Raw genomic sequence first — 20,064 nt, 5'->3', positions numbered from 1 at the left:
CTGGCATCTGACCCTCCATTTGGCACCTGACCCTTCATCTGGCATCTGACCCTCCATCTGAAGCACCTGAAGGGGGTCGTCTTATACGGTGAGTATATCTCAAAACCAACGTTTTAGCTGTAAAATTAGGGGGTCGCCTTATACGCCCAGTCGCCTTATATGCCGGCAAAGACGGTAAGATCGTATGCATAATAGGGACTCTGATTAGATCCAGGAAAAATGGCTGAAAAAATTTGACCATGCAATCTTTGTACAATCTCCTAGATCTACCACAATTATGTAATAGGAGGACCGCCTATTCACTCAGCACAAATGTTTGATTGAAGCTGAACAATTCCAGTGATATGGAAATTGAGCAAGCTGTAAGTAGACTTCCAATTTTAGAAGTAAAAAATGAAAGTGAAATTGTTTTATCACTCTAGTTCTACAATGTTACAAAGTCACACCCAAAGTCACTATATATTAGACAGAACACGCAGCTTAAGCTCTCTTAGCACTGGACTGCACAAGTGGCACCATGAGGATGAAAATGTATTTATCTTTAGCACTGGGTCTGCTAAGCATAATTCTCTGTATTAATGCAAAGGTAAGGCACAGCATGGGAATGGATTTAGGTATCAAAGTTCTATTATAATCAAAATATATTTTTTTTTTGTCCAGTTAAATATAATTGGTTTGCTGTTCAACTCTGGTATTTTTCCAACAAACATGTATTATATTAGTATATAGTATGATAATTACTGTATTTTCTCTTTTTTTATTCTATGTCTTGCACAGTGTGACCTGACTGGTCAGTGGCAGAATGACCTTGGCTCCAATATGACTGTATATGTTGATAAGAATGGGCTTATAGTAGGGAAATACTTAACAGCTGTATCTACCACTAATAAAACCATTCTGGAATCACCTCTGTTTGGATACCAACAGTCATCAGGTCTCCCAACATTTGGATTTACCGTCATGTGGCAGTTTACAAGTAACGTACTTCTTCTCCAACTTTATCATTGTTAGCTTTAATTATGTAGACTATATACTGTAATGTCAATAATTTACTAAAGCCACATCATTTTTTAACTTTACCGGTGTTATTGCCAGTTCACACCACAAAAATGTCCTCCAGATCCATTCCGAATGCGTTTCTGCATGTGCATTTTTTATGTGTTCCAGTGCGTTGTTGCATTTTTGATGCGTTTCCAGATAGATTTCAGATGATTTTTTTTTCTTCTTTTTTTTTTTTTAACAGTATTGGGGTCCGGTGCTTTTTTTTTCTGTAACCGGAGCGTACTGGTACTGCAAGCACTGGTGTCAACGATGCAGTTGAAAATCATGTAGCCTGTTTTGGATGCAGAAAAAAAGCACTGGAACACATGTGGTGTGAACTAGCCCCTCTTAAAGTATATGTTTAAGAAAAAAAAGTAAAAAAAATCAGCACAAGGGATGTTACTTACATTTAATCTAAAGTGTCCTTTGTGCTGGTGCCAGTTGTAATAGTGGAAATCTTAAATCCTTTTGTACCTTTGTCATACCCCGCAGTGGATATCTTCTGGTGCTAGAGGGGTTAATTAAGACTGCCAACTGTGCCTGCCCTTTCTACTCCCCATTCATAGAAGCCGTATTACACCTTCCATGAATGAAAAGCGTTCAAAGAATGGAGGACAGGCTGATGAATGAAAAGTCCACCTCCTCCATTCATAGAGCGATTTTCATGGAAAATATAGTACACCTTCTATGAATGGAGAAGGGGGATGGAAAGGGCGGGCATAGTCAGCACTCTTGATGAGTGAATGTCACAGGTCTGGTAGTGGTGTAAACCCATGCAGCACTGGAAGATTATGGCTGCTGGGTATGGGAGGGGGGTAGAGGATTTTGAATTTCCATTACTACAGCCGGCACCAGCACAGGAAACACGTAAAAATGGAAGAAATGTCCCTTGTGTTGATTTTTTAAAACTTATTTTTCCTAAACTTAGGCTTTAACTTGAACATTGTCATTGCCAACAGTCCCGATTTTCCCGGGACAATCCCGATTTTTGGACCGTCATGGCGATTTCAGCTTGTCCCGATTATTTTCCCGGGATTTTGTTTTTGTCCCAGGAAAATCAGGAATGTTTTGGGCTAAAAACAGCAGCGGGCTACACAAAGATGGCCGCTGCCTTTGCCAGGAGTTTTGTTTCCCCTTGTGTTCAGTGGAGAGGAGAGGGCAGCCAATCTGCTTCTCTCTTCAGTGCTGCAGGGATTGGAGACCCCTCCGCCTCTCCACTGAACACAGCAGGAAGAGATCAGCCGCCGCCAACCACCGTGTGACCGCTCCCCTTCAGATTAGTGATGGCTCAGATCCTCCTTCCAGTATGTGAGAAAGCAAAGTGAGTGAGGAAAACATGTCATGCTGATTAACCTGCCTAGATACTTGTTTTTTTATTGTTAATGCCAATGTGGCTTTCCTGGAAGAGCAATGTAATTCCAAGGTGATTTATTAAGGGGTTACTCTGAGATGTTTGCCTAAGATTGTTATATTTATGTCCATGGCTTTATAAGTTGTGCCTGCCCTGGGTGTAAACCAATTTAGGAACTACAAGAGCCAGCATGCCTGGCTTGTTTTTATACTAAAATGGCATTTCATCCAGCATAGACACCATTAGATACAGTAAGTGGTTTGTAGTACTACAAGAACCAGAAAGACTTGTTTGCTATATAATGACATTGCATCACCCAGCATGGTCTAGGGTCCCGGATACTAGTGACACCAGGAGATAAGTGGTCTCTAGAACTACAAGAGCCAGCATGCATTGGGGGACTTGGTATGATTACAGCATTTACAGATAACTAGGCTGAGTAACTACAAGAGCCAAGATGCCTTGTTTGCTATATAATGACATTGCATCATCCAGCATGGTCTGGGGTCCCTGATACTAGTAACACCAGGAGATACGTTGTCTGTAGAACTACAAAGCCAGCATTCACAGGGGTACTTGGTAAACGTTGCCACATTTACAGATATCTAGTCTATAGAACTACAAGAGCCAGTATTCACCGGGGTACTTGGTATGTTGGTATGATTGCAGCATTCACAGATAACAAGGCTGAAGAACTACAAGAGCCAGGATGGGTTGTTTGCTATATAAAGACATTGCACCATTCAGCATATGTGATCTGTAGAACTACAAGAGCCAGCATGCCTCCTTTGCTACATAATGGCATTGCATCATCCAGCATGGTAGTACCCCACAGCATGCTGCCTCTTGTAGTTCTACAGACCACTTATCTTCTCCTGTCACTTACCAAGGACCCTAGACCACGTTGTATGATGCAATGTTAATGTATAGCAAGCAGGGTAGGCTGGCTCTTGTAGTTCTATAGCCAATGTATCTGTAAATGCTGTAACTTACATTAGGTACCCCAGTGATTGCTGGTTCTTCTTATCCTGTTGATTGTTTATCACATGCCACCACTTCTCTCCCCCCCCCCCCAGTGCATGCTGGCTCTTGCAGTTCTTTATCCCATTTATCTCCTGCTGTCGCCTGTACCAGGGACCATAGACCATGCTGGGTAATGCAATGTCATTATATAGCAAACAAGCCATGCTGGGTCTTGTAGTTCTGCACCCTAGTTTGTACCAAGTACTCCAGTGCATGCCGGATCTTGTAGTTCTACAGACCACTAATCTCCTGGTGTCACTAGTATCAGGGACCCCAGACCATGCTGAGTGATGCAATGTCATTATATAGCAAACAAGGTGTGCTGGCTCTTGTAGTTCTTCAGCCTAGTTATCTGTAAATGCTCTAATTATACCAAGTACCCTAATGCATTCTGGCTCTTGTAGTTGTATAGACTAGTTTTCTTTGGATGCTGCCTCTTATACCAAGAACCCTAGATCATGTTGGTTCTTGTAGTTCTATAGACTAGATATCTGTAAATGTGGCAACGTTTACCAAGTACCCCGGTGAATGCTGGCTCTTGTAGTTCTACAGACAACGTGTCTCCTGGTGTTACTAGTATCAGGGACCTCAGACCATGCTGGATGATGCAATGCCATTATGTAGCAAACAAGGCATGCTGGCTCTTGTAGTTCTACAGATCAGTCCTATGCCTACATACGTTTGCTAGTAGGTGTCCTTCCTTCCCATTGCAAAATGTTGGGAGGTATGCTATGAAGCTTAAAGAGGAACTGCAGTCTGCTAACATAATTTGTAATAAAAATATCTTTGCCATTCTGAAGCTTCTCTCCAACTACTTTGCATATTATTTTATATATACTGTGATTCTGTACTTGCCAAATATACTGCAAAAATCTCCCACCACTGAGTCTGGCCGCAACCGTTTTCATACTTGCCAACAGTTCTGATTTTCCCGGGACAATCCAGATTTTTGGACCCTCGTCCCGATTTAAGCTTGTCCCGATTATTTACCCGGGATTTTGCTTTTTTTCCCGGGAAGATCTTCTGGACACGGCTGCTACACGTGACCTCCAGACTGGGTTTCCATCCTCCCCAGCATGTTGTTGGTGCCCTTCCATGTTCCACCAGGCAGTGGTTAGTGTAGTGGGTATTGTAGTAAGTAGTGTAGTGTAGTGGGTTTTGCAGTAATCAGTGTAGTGGGTGTTGTAGTAATCAGCGTAGTGTAGTGGGTGTTGTAGTAATCAGTGTAGTGTAGTGGGTGTTGTTGTAGTGGGTGTTGTAGTAATCAGTGTAGTGTAGTGGGTGTTGTAGTAATCAGTGTAGTGTAGTGTAGTGGGTGTTGTAGTAATCAGCGTAGTGTAGTGGGTGTTCATGTTGTAGTGTAGTGGGTGTTGTAGTGTAGTGGGTGTTGTAGTAATCCGTGTAGTGGGTGGTGTAGTGTAGTGGGTGTTGTAGTAATCAGTGTAGTGTAGTGGGTGGTGTAGTCGGTGTTCGTAGTGTAGTGGGCGTTGTAGTAATTAGCATAGTGTAGTGGGTGTTGTAGTGTAGTGGAGTAGGGAGTTGTAGTAATCAGTGTAGTGTAGTGGGTGTTGTAGTGTAGTGGGTGTTGTAGTAATCAGCGTAGTGTAGTGGGTGTTCATGTTGTAGTGTAGTGGGTGTTGTAGTGTAGTGGGTGTTGTAGTAATCAGTGTAGTGGTTGGTGTAGTGTAGTGGGTTTTGTAGTAATCAGTGTAGTGTAGTGGGTGGTGTAGTGGGTGTTCGTAGTGTAGTGGGTGTTGTAGTAGTTAGCATAGTGTAGTGGGTGTTGTAGTGTAGTGGAGTAGGGTGTTGTAGTAATCAGTGTAGTGTAGTGGGTGTTGTAGTAATCAGTGTAGTGTAGTGTAGTGGGTGTTGTAGTAATCAGCGTAGTGTAGTGGGTGTTCATGTTGTAGTGTAGTGGGTGTTGTAGTGTAGTGGGTGTTGTAGTAATCCGTGTAGTGGGTGGTGTAGTGTAGTGGGTGTTGTAGTAATCAGTGTAGTGTAGTGGGTGGTGTAGTCGGTGTTCGTAGTGTAGTGGGCGTTGTAGTAATTAGCATAGTGTAGTGGGTGTTGTAGTGTAGTGGAGTAGGGAGTTGTAGTAATCAGTGTAGTGTAGTGGGTGTTGTAGTGTAGTGGGTGTTGTAGTAATCAGCGTAGTGTAGTGGGTGTTCATGTTGTAGTGTAGTGGGTGTTGTAGTGTAGTGGGTGTTGTAGTAATCAGTGTAGTGGTTGGTGTAGTGTAGTGGGTTTTGTAGTAATCAGTGTAGTGTAGTGGGTGGTGTAGTGGGTGTTCGTAGTGTAGTGGGTGTTGTAGTAGTTAGCATAGTGTAGTGGGTGTTGTAGTGTAGTGGAGTAGGGTGTTGTAGTAATCAGTGTAGTGTAGTGGGTGTTGTAGTGTAGTGGGTGTTGTAGTAATCAGTATAGTGTAGTGGGTGTTGTAGTGTAGTGGGTGGTGTAGTGGTAATCAGTGTAGTGTAGTATAGTGGGTATTGTAGTGTAGTGGACAGGTAGGTCAATATACTGGTCAGTATAGGAATCAGGTAGGTCAGTGTAGTGGACAGATAGGTGGGTGTAATGGTCAGTCTAGGAATCATGTAGGTCAGTGTAGAGGTCAGTATAGGAATCAGGTAGGTCAGTGTAGGAATCAGGCTAGTAAGCACTATTGTAGGAAGGGAAGGTACTCAGGGAGTGCTAAAAGTCTGTAGGTTGGGGGAGCAAATTTCTTGCCTTGCACCGGGCGCTGACAACCCACGCTACGCCACTGCTGCTGGGGGCACCTAATGCAAGGAGAGACTCTGCTGGGGGCACCTGATGCAAGGAGGGACTCTGCTAGGGGCACCTAATGCAAGGAGGGAAAATGCTGGGGGCACCTGATGCAAGGAGGGACTCTGCTGGGGGCACCTGATGCAAGGACGGACTATGCTGGGGGCACCTGATGGCATCTGGTGGCAGGCGACGGTGACAGGCAGGTGACACGCTCAGGGGTCCCACTGATTCTGCATTAGACATGTGCATTCGTTTTCGTCCGAATGCATTTTCGTCCGAATTTCAGGTATTTTCGTTATCGTTTTAACAAACGATAGCGTAAGTGCAGAATCCAAAAAACGAAAGATCCGACATAAACAAATGCTTTATTTTCGTTTTCGTTGCTACAACAGTTCGATATAGATAGGAGATTCGACATGAGGATGACAATAACAATCTGTGTCCATCAAACCTGTGGTCGAATGTGCCTAACCTTAACTCTATTAGTCCAAGATTATTCTACATAGAGAGAAAAGATTCGACATAGAGAGAAAAGATTCGACGTAGGGGGGAAAAGATTCGACGTTGGGGGGAAAAGATTCGACGTAGGGGAGAAAAGATAAATAAAAATAATGATGATGATGAATGTTATTGGCTGATTGTAACCAAAGAGGAGGAGCAGTAAAATAGCTAGAACTAAGTACACACATACTTTGGCTTATGGTGTCTGTTGAAAGTTCTAAGAAGATTCGACGGAGCAGGTAAACTATACGGCGTTGTACAGTTTAGCTGCTCCGTCGAATCTTCTTTGAACATTTGACAGACACCATAAGCCTTCAATGACAGATTCAAGCTTAATTTGGATTTTCGGACGAATGCAATTTTTAACGAAAAACAAAATAAATAAAAACGAATTTCGGGAGTAACTAAATAAATTTATTTTTCGGACGAAAACAAAATTCCGAAACAAAATATTTCAGTGTTCACATGTCTATTCTGCATTATGGTGAGTTGAATGATTTAATTTTATATTACAATGTAATAATAGAAATAATGCGCTTCAATCATCCTGACACCATAACAACCATGGTGCCGGGTTGATTGAAGCGCTAGCACCAGGTGTTTGGAGTATATTTATCTGCTGATTGTTAAACTCTGGAATACACATATTTCTATTGTGGTGTAGGATCTGAGGCTGCTGTTCCTCCATCCCTCCCCCCCCCCTTTCCCCCTTTCCCCCTTTCCCTCTCCATCCCTCATTCATCTCAGACTCTAACCACACCCCCTTTGAGCCACGCCCATTTAAGCCACGCCTGCTATTTTGCATAAACCACACCCGCCGCAGTTTTACTTTTTCCCCTGTGCCACAACTACAAACGCATGCCCCGCCCCCTAATTATAATGCGACTCCGCCTACAGCCAAAAAAGTGTCCCTAAAATTTTTGTTTACACTGTTGGCAACTATGCATTGTGTAGCCTATATAAGTAACCGAAATGTCATTACTGAACACAACATAATTCTTCTCTAACTTCATCATTTTAGCTTACAAGTTTAGGCTATGTAAGTGACTACATTCGAGATCAAATATGTCTCTACTAAACACAGGGTTAGAACAATCCCTAAAAATCTCTTTTGATGTTAAACTTAAAACAAAAATGTTAGAAAGATAAAAAAGTTAATAACAAAGGGGGTGTGGCCAGCATCGGAAGTGGATGGTCACACTATAGGAGAGCTCTGAGAACCGAGTCTCCCTGAAGCAGCCCAACGCTATTTATAGCCTACCTGATAACACAGCATAGCCCTGTAAATTAAGCACATTTAACAGCCTGGACTCCAGAGAAACTGCATGGTGCCGGCCCCTCCCACTCACAGCATAGCATAGGAATGCAGGCTGATCAGTGTGAAGGAGGAGGGAGGGGGTAGAGAGCACACTCTTAAGCCCTGTTGGAATTTAACGTGAATTAATGTCACATTTCTGGATGGTCTACATATATTTCCTGTTGCCAAGCTCAGAAGGTAAACTCAGTTTGAATGAAACACATCAAAGCTTTGTAATCAGAACAATGATTTGGCTTAAGCCCACCTGCTGTGACATGTGTGATTACAGGCTTCAAAGAGAATAAGAGCTAGCTGAGAAGGCACAGGGCTAATGGAGCTGCCCTTGTGGACAATATAGCATGCTTCCTAGAGAATGGGCAGACATTTGAAGGAATACCTCTCGGCAATATCTATTGGATGAAAGGCAAATGGGGGTGGCTACGAGTAGGCGTGTATGTTTGACTGAAAGGAGCATACACACAGGCAATTCGGTCTCTCTGCCCCTTTCTCTCTCTGCTGATGCAGGTCTGTGCAAGCCTCATGGCTCGGCCATCTTGAGGCCTTGCTCTGGGTGCTGGTTTGGGCCTAAACTCCATGCAGCACAGAGCTCCCTCTTTGCAACACCTGGAGACCAGCCGATAGGATGTGTTAAGTATAAGTCTTGTATTGTGTTCTGATTGTAAGCTTTGTAACAGTGCAATTTCTTGTAATACCTTTATGTTAGTTTTTTTCCAATTCTGCTGTTTTAGTACATTCCTACTTTATTGGGAAATAAATGCATCTTGTTTACTAAGCAGAGGTGTTTGTTAAATCATTGTGCTTATCAGACTCTAACAGAGAAGCAACTATTATTATTATACAGGATATATATAGCGCCGACAGTTTACGCAGCGCTTTACAACATTAGGGCAGACAGTACAAGTACAATACAATTCAATACAGGAGGAATCAGAGGACCCTGCTCGTTAGAGCTTACAATCTAGGAGGGAGGGTCAAGTTATACAAAAGGGTAATAGCTGTGGGGGATGAGCTAATGGAGAAAATAGTGCAGTTGTTAGATGGAGGCAGGATAGGCTTCTCTGAAGAGGAAAGTTTTCAGGGATCGCCTAAAAGTGGATAAATTTGGAGACAGTCTGACAGATTGGGGTAGGGAATTCCAGAGGATGGGTGAGGCTCGGGAGAAGTCCTGGAGGCAGATATGGGAGGAGGTGATGAGGGAGCTAGAGAGCAGGAGATCTTGGGAGGAACGGAGGTGGCGATTAGGTTGGTATTTTGAGACTAGGTTAGTGATGTAGCTGGGGGAAAAGTTGTGGATGGCTTTGTAACTTATTGTTAGTATTTTGAATTTAATTCGTTGGGCGAGTGGTAGCCAATGGAAGGATTGGCAGAGAGGGGTAGCAGACACTGAGCGGTTTGTAAGGTGGATGAGTCTGGCAGCCGCATTCATGATGGACTGAAGGGGGGATAGTCTATTTAAAGGTAAGCCAATGAGGAGTGAGTTGCAGTAGTCAAGGCGAGAGATAACCAGGGAGTGAATCAGGAGCTTTGTGGTTTCACTGGTTAGAAAGGGACGTAGTTTAGAGATGTTGTGGTGGTTGAGGCAGCAAGCTTTGGAAAGTGATTGGATGTGGGGCTGAAAGGAGAGTTCAGAGTCCAGGATAACACCTAGCACCCTGACATGTGGGGACGGGTGGATGGTTTTGCCATTGCACTTCACAGAGAAGTCAGGGGAAGAGGCACGTGGGGGAGGAAATATTATAAGCTCGGTTTTGGACAAGTTGAGTTTGAAGAAGTGGTGTGACATCCATACAGATATGTCGGTTAGTAAGTTAGTGATGCGTGAGGAGACTGATGGAGTGAGTTGGGGGGTGGAGAGATAGATTTGTGTGTCATCAGCATAGAAATGATATTGAAAGTCGTGAGAGGCTATCAGCTGACCCAGGGAAGAGGTGTAGATTGAAAATAAAAGAGGTCCAAGAACAGAACCTTGGGGGACCCCGACAGAGAAGGGAAGAGGAGTGGAGGAAGTAGAATTGTAAGTGACACTGAAGGTGCGTTGGGATAGGTAGAATGAGAGCCACTGAAGAGCACAGTCACGGAGACCGAGGGAGTAAAGTTTTTTGAGGAGGAGGGGGTGGTCAACAGTGTCAAAGGCAGCTGAAAGATCCAGAAGTAGGAGTACAGAATAGTGTCCGTTGGTTTTTGCAGTTAGTAGGTCATTTGTGAGTTTTAAAAGAGCAGTTTCTGTGGAGTGTTGAGGGCGAAATCCAGATTGGAGGGGATCAAGAAGGTTGTTTTTAATGAGGTGGTCACTCAGTTGGTTGTAAACCAGGCGTTCAAGGAGTTTAGAGGAAAAGGGGAGCAAGGAGATAGGGCGTAGGTTGTTAAGATTGGTAGGGTCCAAGGACGGCTTTTGGAGTATGGGAGTGACCAGTGCATGTTTTAGAGCATCGGGGAAGATGCCAGAGGTGAGGGAGAGATTGAAGATGTGGGTTCGAGAGTGTAGGATGAGGTCAGAGGGTGACCGTAGCATTTGAGAGGGAATAGGGTCCAGAGGACAGGTGGTTAGGTGGGCGATAGAAAGGAGTTTAGCAACTTCGTCTGGAGTAGCAGATTTGAATAGGGGGAGTGTCAGTTGTACCTGTTGACCTGGGGTCTTAGCTGGGGGAGATACCTGTAGAGTGGAAATTTCATCACGGATTGTATCAATCTTGTTTTTGAAGTGATTAGCGATTTCCTGGGCAGTGAGTAAGTCAGTGGGGGGAGGCGGTGGAGGACAGAGTAGAGAGTTGAAGGTAGAGAAGAGTTTACGGGGATTGGATGAGAAGGTGTTAATAAGAGTTGTAAAATAGGTTTGCTTGGCAGTGTGGAGGAAAGAATAGTATTTTTGGAGGGCAGATTTGTATTGGTTGAAGTCTTTGAGAGACTTAGTCTTGTGCCACAGACGCTCAAGAGCGCGACTACGTTTTTTGAGAATTTTAGTGTCATCTGTTTGCTAGGGTTGTAGGGGTCGAGGCCTGATTCTGCGTGTAGTGAGGGGAGCGAGCTTGTCCAGGGTGGAGGACAGAGATTTATTGTAGATGGACATGGTTTGGTTGGGGCAGGACAGGGGAGAGATTTTGTCATAGACGTGGTCAGTAGCAGGAGAGAGGAGAGAGGAGTTGAAGTTGCGAAAATTTCTACGGGTGATGGTTAGGCGATTGGAGGGAAAGGTGGTGGAAGACAGGGGGAGAGAGAAACTAATAAGGTGGTGGTCGGAGAGAGGAAAAGGATTGTTTGAGAAGTTGCATGGAGTGCATAGGTAAGAGAATACAAGGTCAAGGGTGTTGCCATCAGAGTGAGTAGAAGCCTGTACCCATTGCTTCAGGTCAAATGAAGAGGTTAGACTAAGAAGTTTAGAAGTAGCAGGAGTGTTTGTATTAGCAGCGATGTTGAAATCACCTGAGAAGGATTGTGGGAATATCCGAAGAGAGAAAGTAGGGTAGCCAGGCAGAAAACTCATCAAGGAAAGTTTATAATGGTCCAGGGGGCCGGTAGATCACAGCAATTCTTAGGGAAGTAGGAGAGAATAGACGTATACAGTGGGCTTCGAATGATGAGAGTGAAAAAGAGGGAGGAGGGTGAATAACCTGGAAGGTGCTCTGGGGGGATAGGAGGAATCCCACTCCACCTCCCTTGCGTCCATTAGGCCTGGGGGAGTGAGTCCAGTGAAGGCCACCCTGGGAGAGGGAAGCAGGAGAAGGGGTGTCATATTCGTGGAGCCAGGTTTCTGTGAGAGCAAGTAGATTAAAGGAATTAGTGACAAAGAGGTCATGAACAGCAGTGAGTTTGTTGCAGACAGAGCGGGTGTTCCAGAGGGCGCAGGAGAGAGGGAGGCTGGTGTTGGCAAGAAGAGGAATGGACACTAAATTGTGTAGATTGCGACTACTGCCAGAGGGTGTAGGGTGATGGGTGTGTTGGGCACAGTTAAATAAGGGGGGCCCAGGGTTTGGGGAAATATCCCTAGCGATTAGGAGAAGAAGAAGAGTGAGGGAGGTAATATGAGAATATTATTTGTATGAGGGGACATGCTTCAGTATCCTGGGGGGTATGTTAGCAAGTGGGCTTAGAGTTAGAAAGAGGTGATGAGTGCAGTAATAGGGGGAGGGGAGAAGTGAGGGTGATATGTACAGTTTGTGGGGTGGAGCAGAGGGATGAAGAAAAGAGAGTTTGAGGAGAGAGGCAGCAATTGTGAAAAGGAGGAGAGGTAAAGAGTGCGTATTTCAGAGAGGAAGATGATAAAATTTGGAAATGGGGTCACCTGCAGTCTGTTATAGTTAGCTTTGTGCAAATCGCTGAAGTGCAAGAGCAGAAGTGCCACTTATTTAAAGAACCCCACTTCTTTGGAAGAACCCCCTGTATGTGCAGCCCCCTGTATGTGTTCCCCCGTAAGGAAGGCCTTGTTTTTATACTGTGTGTTGGGTGTGGGTTGAATCTGGCAATTAATCAATTAGGAGGGCATATTAGCAACACAGCTAGCAGGGCATAACTTTCACACCACAATCAAACTGCAAGGGGACTAAAAGGCCAAAATTGTAAAGATAAGGGAACCCATAATTTAGGTAAGACTTAATGGCTAAATAAACATTGAAATAATGTGAGCATGGCTACAGATGGAGTTGAAACAGTGGTGACAAACAGATTTACCAAATAAGCATTTGTGCAGTCAGGCAATATTCAGTTTTAAGGTATGTGGAGGTATAAACGCAGGTTTACCAAATAAGCATTTGTGCAGTCAGGCAATATTCAGTTTTAAAGGGGTTGTAAAGTTATTTATTTTTTTTTTTAAATAACAAACATGTTATACTTACCTTCACTGTGCAGCTCGTTCTGCACAGAGTGGCCCCGAACCTGGTCTTCTGGGGTCCCTCGGCGGCTGTTTCAGCTCCTCCCCGCAAGCATTTACCACCTTCATGCGAGCTCCCTCGCACGGTGGTGAGTGCTTGCGGGCGCGCTTCCGTGATACAGCCGGCGGCTATAGCCGCTCGCTGTATCACTCGGCCCCGCCCCCCGGCGCGCCGCGTCATCGGATGTGATTGACAGCAGCGCGAGCCAATGGCTGCGCTGCTTTCAATCCATCCACTGCAGCCAATCAGCGACCAGGCTGAGCTGCAATGAAGATGACGAGCACGAGCAGCGAAGATTTGAGGCGTCAGGTAAGTAAAACGGGGGGGCTGGGGGCGGCGGTACTGTCAAAAGTTTTTTCACCTTAATGCATAGAATGCATTAAGGTGAAAAAATTTTTACCTTTACAACCCCTTTAAGGTATGTGGAGGTATAAACGCAGGTTTACCTGTGAAGAGAGAAGAAGATGTTCAGATGGATGGTGCAAGAGCAGAAGTGCCACTTATTTAAAGAACCCCACTTCTTTGGAAGAACCCCCTGTATGTGCAGCCCCCTGTATGTGCAACTATAGGGATTAGACAAATTAATACATGTATGCAATAGTTATATAGGATATATTAGATTGTATAATATTGCACCGATTACTTCAAGCCCCATACACACTATCAGATTTTCTGCTGATGTTTTATCCCACAATAGGGATAAAACTTTTTCGCAGAAGAGAGTTTAATAAGACTCGTGGCCACTCATTACAATTAGAAGAAAAGAGGTTTAACCTTAAACTACGTAGAGGGTTCTTTACTGTAAGAGCGGCAAGGATGTGGAATTCCCTTCCACAGACGGTGGTCTCAGCGGGGAGCATTGATAGCTTCAAGAAACTATTAGATAATCATCTGAATGACCGCAACATACAGGGATATACAATGTAATACTGACACATAATCACACACATAGGTTGGACTTGATGGACTTGTGTCTTTTTTCAACCTCACCTACTATGTAACTATGTAACTATGTTTTCATCAGATTTACCAAAACCATATAATATGAGGTCAAACCTTAGGAGTTTCAATTTGTATGCAATCAGGCAGGCCCTTGCACTACAAAGTTTTGGTAAATCTGAAGACAAAAATCAGCAGAAAATCTGATAGTGTGTATGGGGTTTAACGTGCAGCATAACAGCTCTGACCCAGCTAATGCAGATATCAACAGCCCACTGAGGTAAAAAAGAAGAATTTCTGATGCTGAAAGTTATGTAAGTGACTCTCACCCTAATGTAAATGCTACATTCACAAACAACCCTTATAATGAAAAGCTTAATGCATTCCCCACTTCTGGCCAGCCCATAGTTGACACAGATCTTAAGGAAATGCTACTATCCTTAAGGGGAGCTCTCCAGCAAGATATTATTATTATTATTATACAGGATTTATATAGCGCCAACAGTTTACGCAGCGCTTTACAATATAAAAGGGACACAATACAGTTATAATACAATAAGATACAGGAGGATTAAGAGGGCCCTGCTCAGAAAAGCTTACAATCTAATAAGATATGCTATCCTTTATGCAAAAATCCAAGATGGAAATGGATGCTTTGGGAGAAAGGGTAGACTATATTGAGCACAAAATGAATGATTTTACTGAAGCCCACAATGACTTAGTGGATTCACACGTAGATCTGGAGGATGAAATTAAACATCTAAAGTTGAAGGTTTCCGATTTAGAGGACAGATCCAGACGGAACAATATAAAATTTAGAGGAATCCCTGAAAATATAAAAAATTCAGATTTGAAACAATTTTTATGCCGAATGATGTCTGATCTGATACCTACAATATCTCCTTAAGAGCTGGTAATAGATAGAGGGCACGGGCTGCCTAAGCCCTCTCACATACCAGAAAAGTTGCCCAGGGATGTAATTGTGAAAATACATTTTTACCATGTGAAAGATCATTTGATGCAACTTGCAGACAACGTTCTCCACTGCAAGATCCTTATGCGGGCAATTTAGCTATACTCGGATTTGTCACAAGCAACCATTTTGGCGCGAAAAAATTTGAATCCAATAACCAAAATCCTCCGCAACCATAACATTGTGTATGAATGGGGGTTTCCCACTAAATTGCTAATAGAGAGGGATAGCATCTCCTACTCTATTTACACGCTAAAAGAAGGGCTGAAGTACCTCAAATCATGGGGATTATTACCAGAAGAAGGTGATCTTAATTTGGAGAAACCTCCTCTGGGGAAAATAGCACCACAATGGCAAACTAGCCATGGATAAAGGGCACCTATACTGGCATTCTCTCCTGTTCCTAACCTGACTAACTTCATAGACAATATGGAGTACTATACCGTTATGTCCTCAGGTATATCATTTCTTCAGGGAACTCGTTATAATTGTATCCCAAAGATTTACTTTTCCCCCAACTGCAAGTACTAACATAATAGTACACAGGAGTTGTTCACAACTCCTCCTTGTTTTTACAGTTTTTTGTTTTTTACAGTTTTTCTTCAGTTGTGTTAAGAAGTTGGTTTTGCTTTACCTTCATGGACTTAGCTATATGGCTCTCTCCAACATTCCGCTATATAATGCATAACCTCACTGGAATTATCTGGTTTATCTGGTTTAAGAATAGCAACGCGACACTTCGCTATCTATTAGTTTCACATTAATAGGACCTAAACTACTATCATTAAAGGCAAAAGGACTGAACAGTCCCCACAAACAGAAAGCTCTATGGACTGACGCCTTAAAGTTTGGAAGAGTCATAGTATGCGTCCAGGAATCACATTTTGCTAAAAACAATTCACCGAAGTTCACTCACAACAAATATCCACATATTTTCCTCTCAGACAATCTGTCACGACTAATACTCACCGAGGCCAAGATGCAGAGAGCGGCTCGCCCTTACGACCATGTGCACCTGGGGCCCTGGAAATGATACAGGGAGCCGGGGGCACGCGGAGGCACGGGCTTCCGGTAGATGGGATATCCGAAGGTAGGACTGAAGAACTGGTATAAGTCTTCGGTTGCTGACTGGAGGTGCACCGGAAGGTGTCGTGCAGAATCAGGGAACTGAGTAGCAGGACATCCGTTAAGCCAGGGATCAGCAGAGGTCAGAACCGGGTTATCAGGCAGAGCAAAGTCCGTTTAGCAAGCAGAGGTCAGAACCGGGTTATCAGGCAGAGCAAAGTCCGTTTAGCAAGCAGAGGTCAGAACCGGGTTATCAGGCAGAGCAAAGTCCGTTTAGCAAGCAGAGGTCAGAACCGGGTTATCAGGCAGAGCAAAGTCCGTTTAGCAAGCAGAGGTCAGAACCGGGTTATCAGGCAGAGCAAAGTCCGTTTAGCAAGCAGAGGTCAGTGGGTATTAGGCAAGGAGCGGTATCCGATATAACTAGCCAGGGGTTCAGCACAGATCAAGCAGCAGACAGGGATCACAGAGGAACAGGGAACCAGGGACAGCTGACGACAAACCAGCAACCCGACTGGGCGCTGGAGTCGTCAGAAGTAGCCTCCCACGGTGCGCGCGTCAGCGTGACGCGCTACCGAGCACCCGCACGGGCGACGGCGCGCGCACGGGGACCATTGTGCACCCGCACGCACCGCACCATCGGGCCGTGAACGGGTGTACGCCGAAGCGCCAGTCCACCGCGCATGCGCCCCGGAGCCCGGCGGACCGAAGTCCCCTGACACAATCACAAAAAGAAACAAGGAGTAAATATTGCAGTAAGAGACACCGTAACATTTAAGATGCTGGATTTACAAACAGACGCCCACGGAAGATTTATTATATTTGTGGCTACCATAGACAACATAACATATACAATTGCCAATGTCTATGCACCCAACACACATCCTCACCGATTATTGTGGAAAATATTGAAAAAAATAGGTATAAACCAAAAAGATAACATTATCATTTGTGGTGACTTTAATGCCCCTATGGAACCAAATATTGATATGACCAAGAAGAACCACACCATCAGATTGGGACTAAGTGATCTTTTTTTTCAAGAACACCTGTATGACCCCTGGAGGTGTCTTTACTCCACCGAAAGGGATTATACATTCTTTTCCAATGCACATAAAACCTACTCAAGAATAGATTTTTTCATCACAGACAAAACTCTCTTACAAAAAACAATAGACGCCAAAATTCATAACATTACCTGGTCAGATCATGCACCAATTACGTTAGAAATACAGGTGGACCAGCAATGCAACAACACATTTCTATGGAGAAATAATACTTATATTTTATCACAAGAGAAGCACATGTCTGTGATGAAAGAAAAGCTACAGGAGTTCTTTATGGTAAATGATGATGATTCTGTGTCGAACACTACTCTTTGGTGTGCCCACAAAGCCTACATTAAAGGTTTGCTAATTCAACTAGCCTCTAGGGAGAAAAAGAGGAAATCTACCACTATAGATAAACTAATGAGGGATATTAAAACCCTAGAAAAAGATCATAAAAAGCGACCTAATGACCTGCAGTTGTTACACCAACTTAATAACTGTAGAAACGAATTAAGAGCTACTCTAGTAACTAACCACGATAAATATTTTAAGAAACTAAAACTTAACTTTTATTCACAAGGTAACAGAACAGGGAAGTTGTTAGCCTCCCAACTTCGAAAACAACAAATCAAAGGTAGAATTCACAAAATGGTCCATCATGACAATGGAAGGGTCATTTACAATCCCCAAGATATAGCGGACAACTTCTCAGATTATTATGGACTCCTCTATAATCTAAAGGAGGATAAGAATACTCCCCAACCTTCACCGGAGGACATAACAAAATTTCTAGATAATATCAAGCCTCCAAAGATTGATGCTGCTACCCTTGATAATCTAAATAAGCCGAATACAGAACAGGAAATATCAAAGGCCATTAAAGACATCCCAATTAATAAGGCACCAGGTGTTGACGGCCTCTCTGGTGAATATTATAAAACATTTGCCACTACTTTAGTACCCCACCTGACTAAATTGTACAATTTTACAGCCTCCAGTAGTAATAATTTCCCCAAAAAAACGTTGAAAGCTATTATAATAACAGTACAGAAACCTGGGAAAGATACTACTTCACCGGCCAATTATAGGCCAATATCATTGTTAAACTCCGACATTAAAATTTATGCTAAAATACTAGCTAGTAGACTGTTGGAAATTACTCCCTATCTTATCAGATTGGATCAAGTGGGCTTTGTTAAAGGTCAGCAGGCCCCTGATGGAACAAGGCGTATGATTAATTTGATTCAACAAGTGGAGAATAGTGGAGTGCCTTCTCTGCTTCTTGCTTTAGATGCAGAGAAGGCATTCGATAGAGTTCATTGGGGCTATCTATCGGCAACATTTATGAAATTCGGATTTACAGATTTCATTCAATCAGCCATAATGTCCCTCTATACGAAGCCCTCTGCTAAAGTATTCACTTCAGGAAATTTGTCCAAAAGCTTTGACCTTTTAATGGCACAAGACAGGGTTGCCCTCTTTCGCCTATAATATTTTCATTGGCAATAGAACCTTTGGCAGAAATAATCCATTCTAATGAATCAATTACAGGTATTAAAGTGGGCAATATTGAACACAAATTAGGATTATTCGCCGATGATATAATACTTTCCTTATCCAATCCTGAAACCTCTCTCACCAATGTGCAAAATATATTAGAATCCTTTGGGAAAATCTCATACTACAAAATTCATAGAAAATATGGGGAACAACACTGCGCTAACTAAAGTAAAAAGATGAGCAGCTACATACAGTATGACAAAAACAATAGAAAGGGTGATGGAAAAATGTAGCGCTTAATAAACATACAAAAATATCGTGATATCAGTGTAAAGCAAAAAGTCCATAAAACTACAAGACCTTAAACAAGGTTCAATGGGCTAAATAAGTGGCGAACAAAAGTTCTGATTGCCTAGAGCGAAAATATATGTGATAAATGTCCAACGGTGTGTAAACACAGGAACAGCAACCCGAAATGGTGAGTTTCCAAGTGTAGACAGTAGATGTATAGATCCATCCGTAGGAACAACATCAGAAGAAAACAACATCAATGGATGAGAGGTAAGTGTATGCTCTTACTGGATCTGGTGGACTCTACTGTCAGCGACATAGAGTCTTTACGAGCAATGTGCCACACAAGGCAGATGTAAAGATGTCCAGGTGGTTGGGAACTCTGGAATGGACTCCACGGGAACTTCAAGAACCATACGAGTCAACCGTTACTGCTGGAACTCGAGACTGCAATCTTGTGAGGAGGGTATATCAGGTGTGCCAGGGCGGAACACACACTCACATCAGGGTAATATGTGGAGAAAAGAATATTGCTTCCACATAGTGCAGATAAAAAAGGGCGTTTTATTTCTAAAAAAACAATTATAATAAAAGGGATCACAATTAAAAAAGGAGCAACATGGAAAGTGAAATAGCAGCCCGACACGTTTCGACCTACGGGTCTTCTACTGGGGCATAAATCACCTCTTGCCTATATTTATAAATACAATGAGTAATACAGGACCAATAAAACATGAAGGAAAAAATTACTTCATCCCATTGGAGTAACATGGTCATCTGACTAACAAACCCACAATTTTATCAGACGAACCAATGGTATGCAAGGGTTAGAAGACATGCAGGCCAAGCAGCCAATCGGCAGCCCGACCAGAAGGTCCAGTCACCACGGGCGCAGGTCTGCGTGTCAAACAAAAGGAAATGACGTTGTGACCAAAAGACCGCGAAAAACGCAGATCTCAAGTCACGTGACACGTGCAGAATGCCCCACATGACCAAGGAAGCGAATAATCTCAATATATGCAGAAAGGATCGCCATGGCCACACATCACATCACGTGACAAAACTTCACCCACATGACCGAGATCATAGATCACAGGGAAAAGTATTAAAAAAGAGATGTCACTGCAATGTCTGTAATAGTCATAGTGATCTCTAAGGATGGATGGGTGAAACCAAATCACAATCTATAAAGAACATTTGGTTATGCAACGGGAAAAAAAATTCCATAGTCTGGGGACACGACCGGAAATGGGGGACAATGAAATGACCCAACCGGAAGTGACCCCCAAACAGGGAAACAAATTATTGGGACTCTGGAATGGAATAAAAAGATGATAGGAATATCCCTGGGTCCCAACATAGAATGGGAAGTAGCCCACGGATCAAGT

General features: G+C 43.3%; 1 protein-coding gene across 1 annotated transcript in view; it reads left to right on the top strand.

Moving 5' to 3' along the window:
• The first annotated feature begins 434 nt into the window (after positions 1-434).
• LOC141135205 (avidin-like) overlaps positions 435-20,064 on the top strand; it is a 28,516-nt gene continuing 8,886 nt past the window's right edge. The window contains exons 1-2 of the mRNA XM_073624411.1: positions 435-586; positions 778-976. Of these exons, the coding sequence (XP_073480512.1) occupies positions 518-586; positions 778-976 (268 nt within the window). The 5' untranslated portion in view covers positions 435-517. The remainder of the gene's footprint in view (positions 587-777; positions 977-20,064) is intronic.

This window comes from Aquarana catesbeiana, linkage group LG01 (assembly GCF_042186555.1).
Source record: "Aquarana catesbeiana isolate 2022-GZ linkage group LG01, ASM4218655v1, whole genome shotgun sequence".
In the NCBI taxonomy this organism is placed as follows: Eukaryota; Metazoa; Chordata; class Amphibia; order Anura; family Ranidae; genus Aquarana; species Aquarana catesbeiana.
This window is presented reverse-complemented; position numbering and strand designations above follow the sequence as displayed.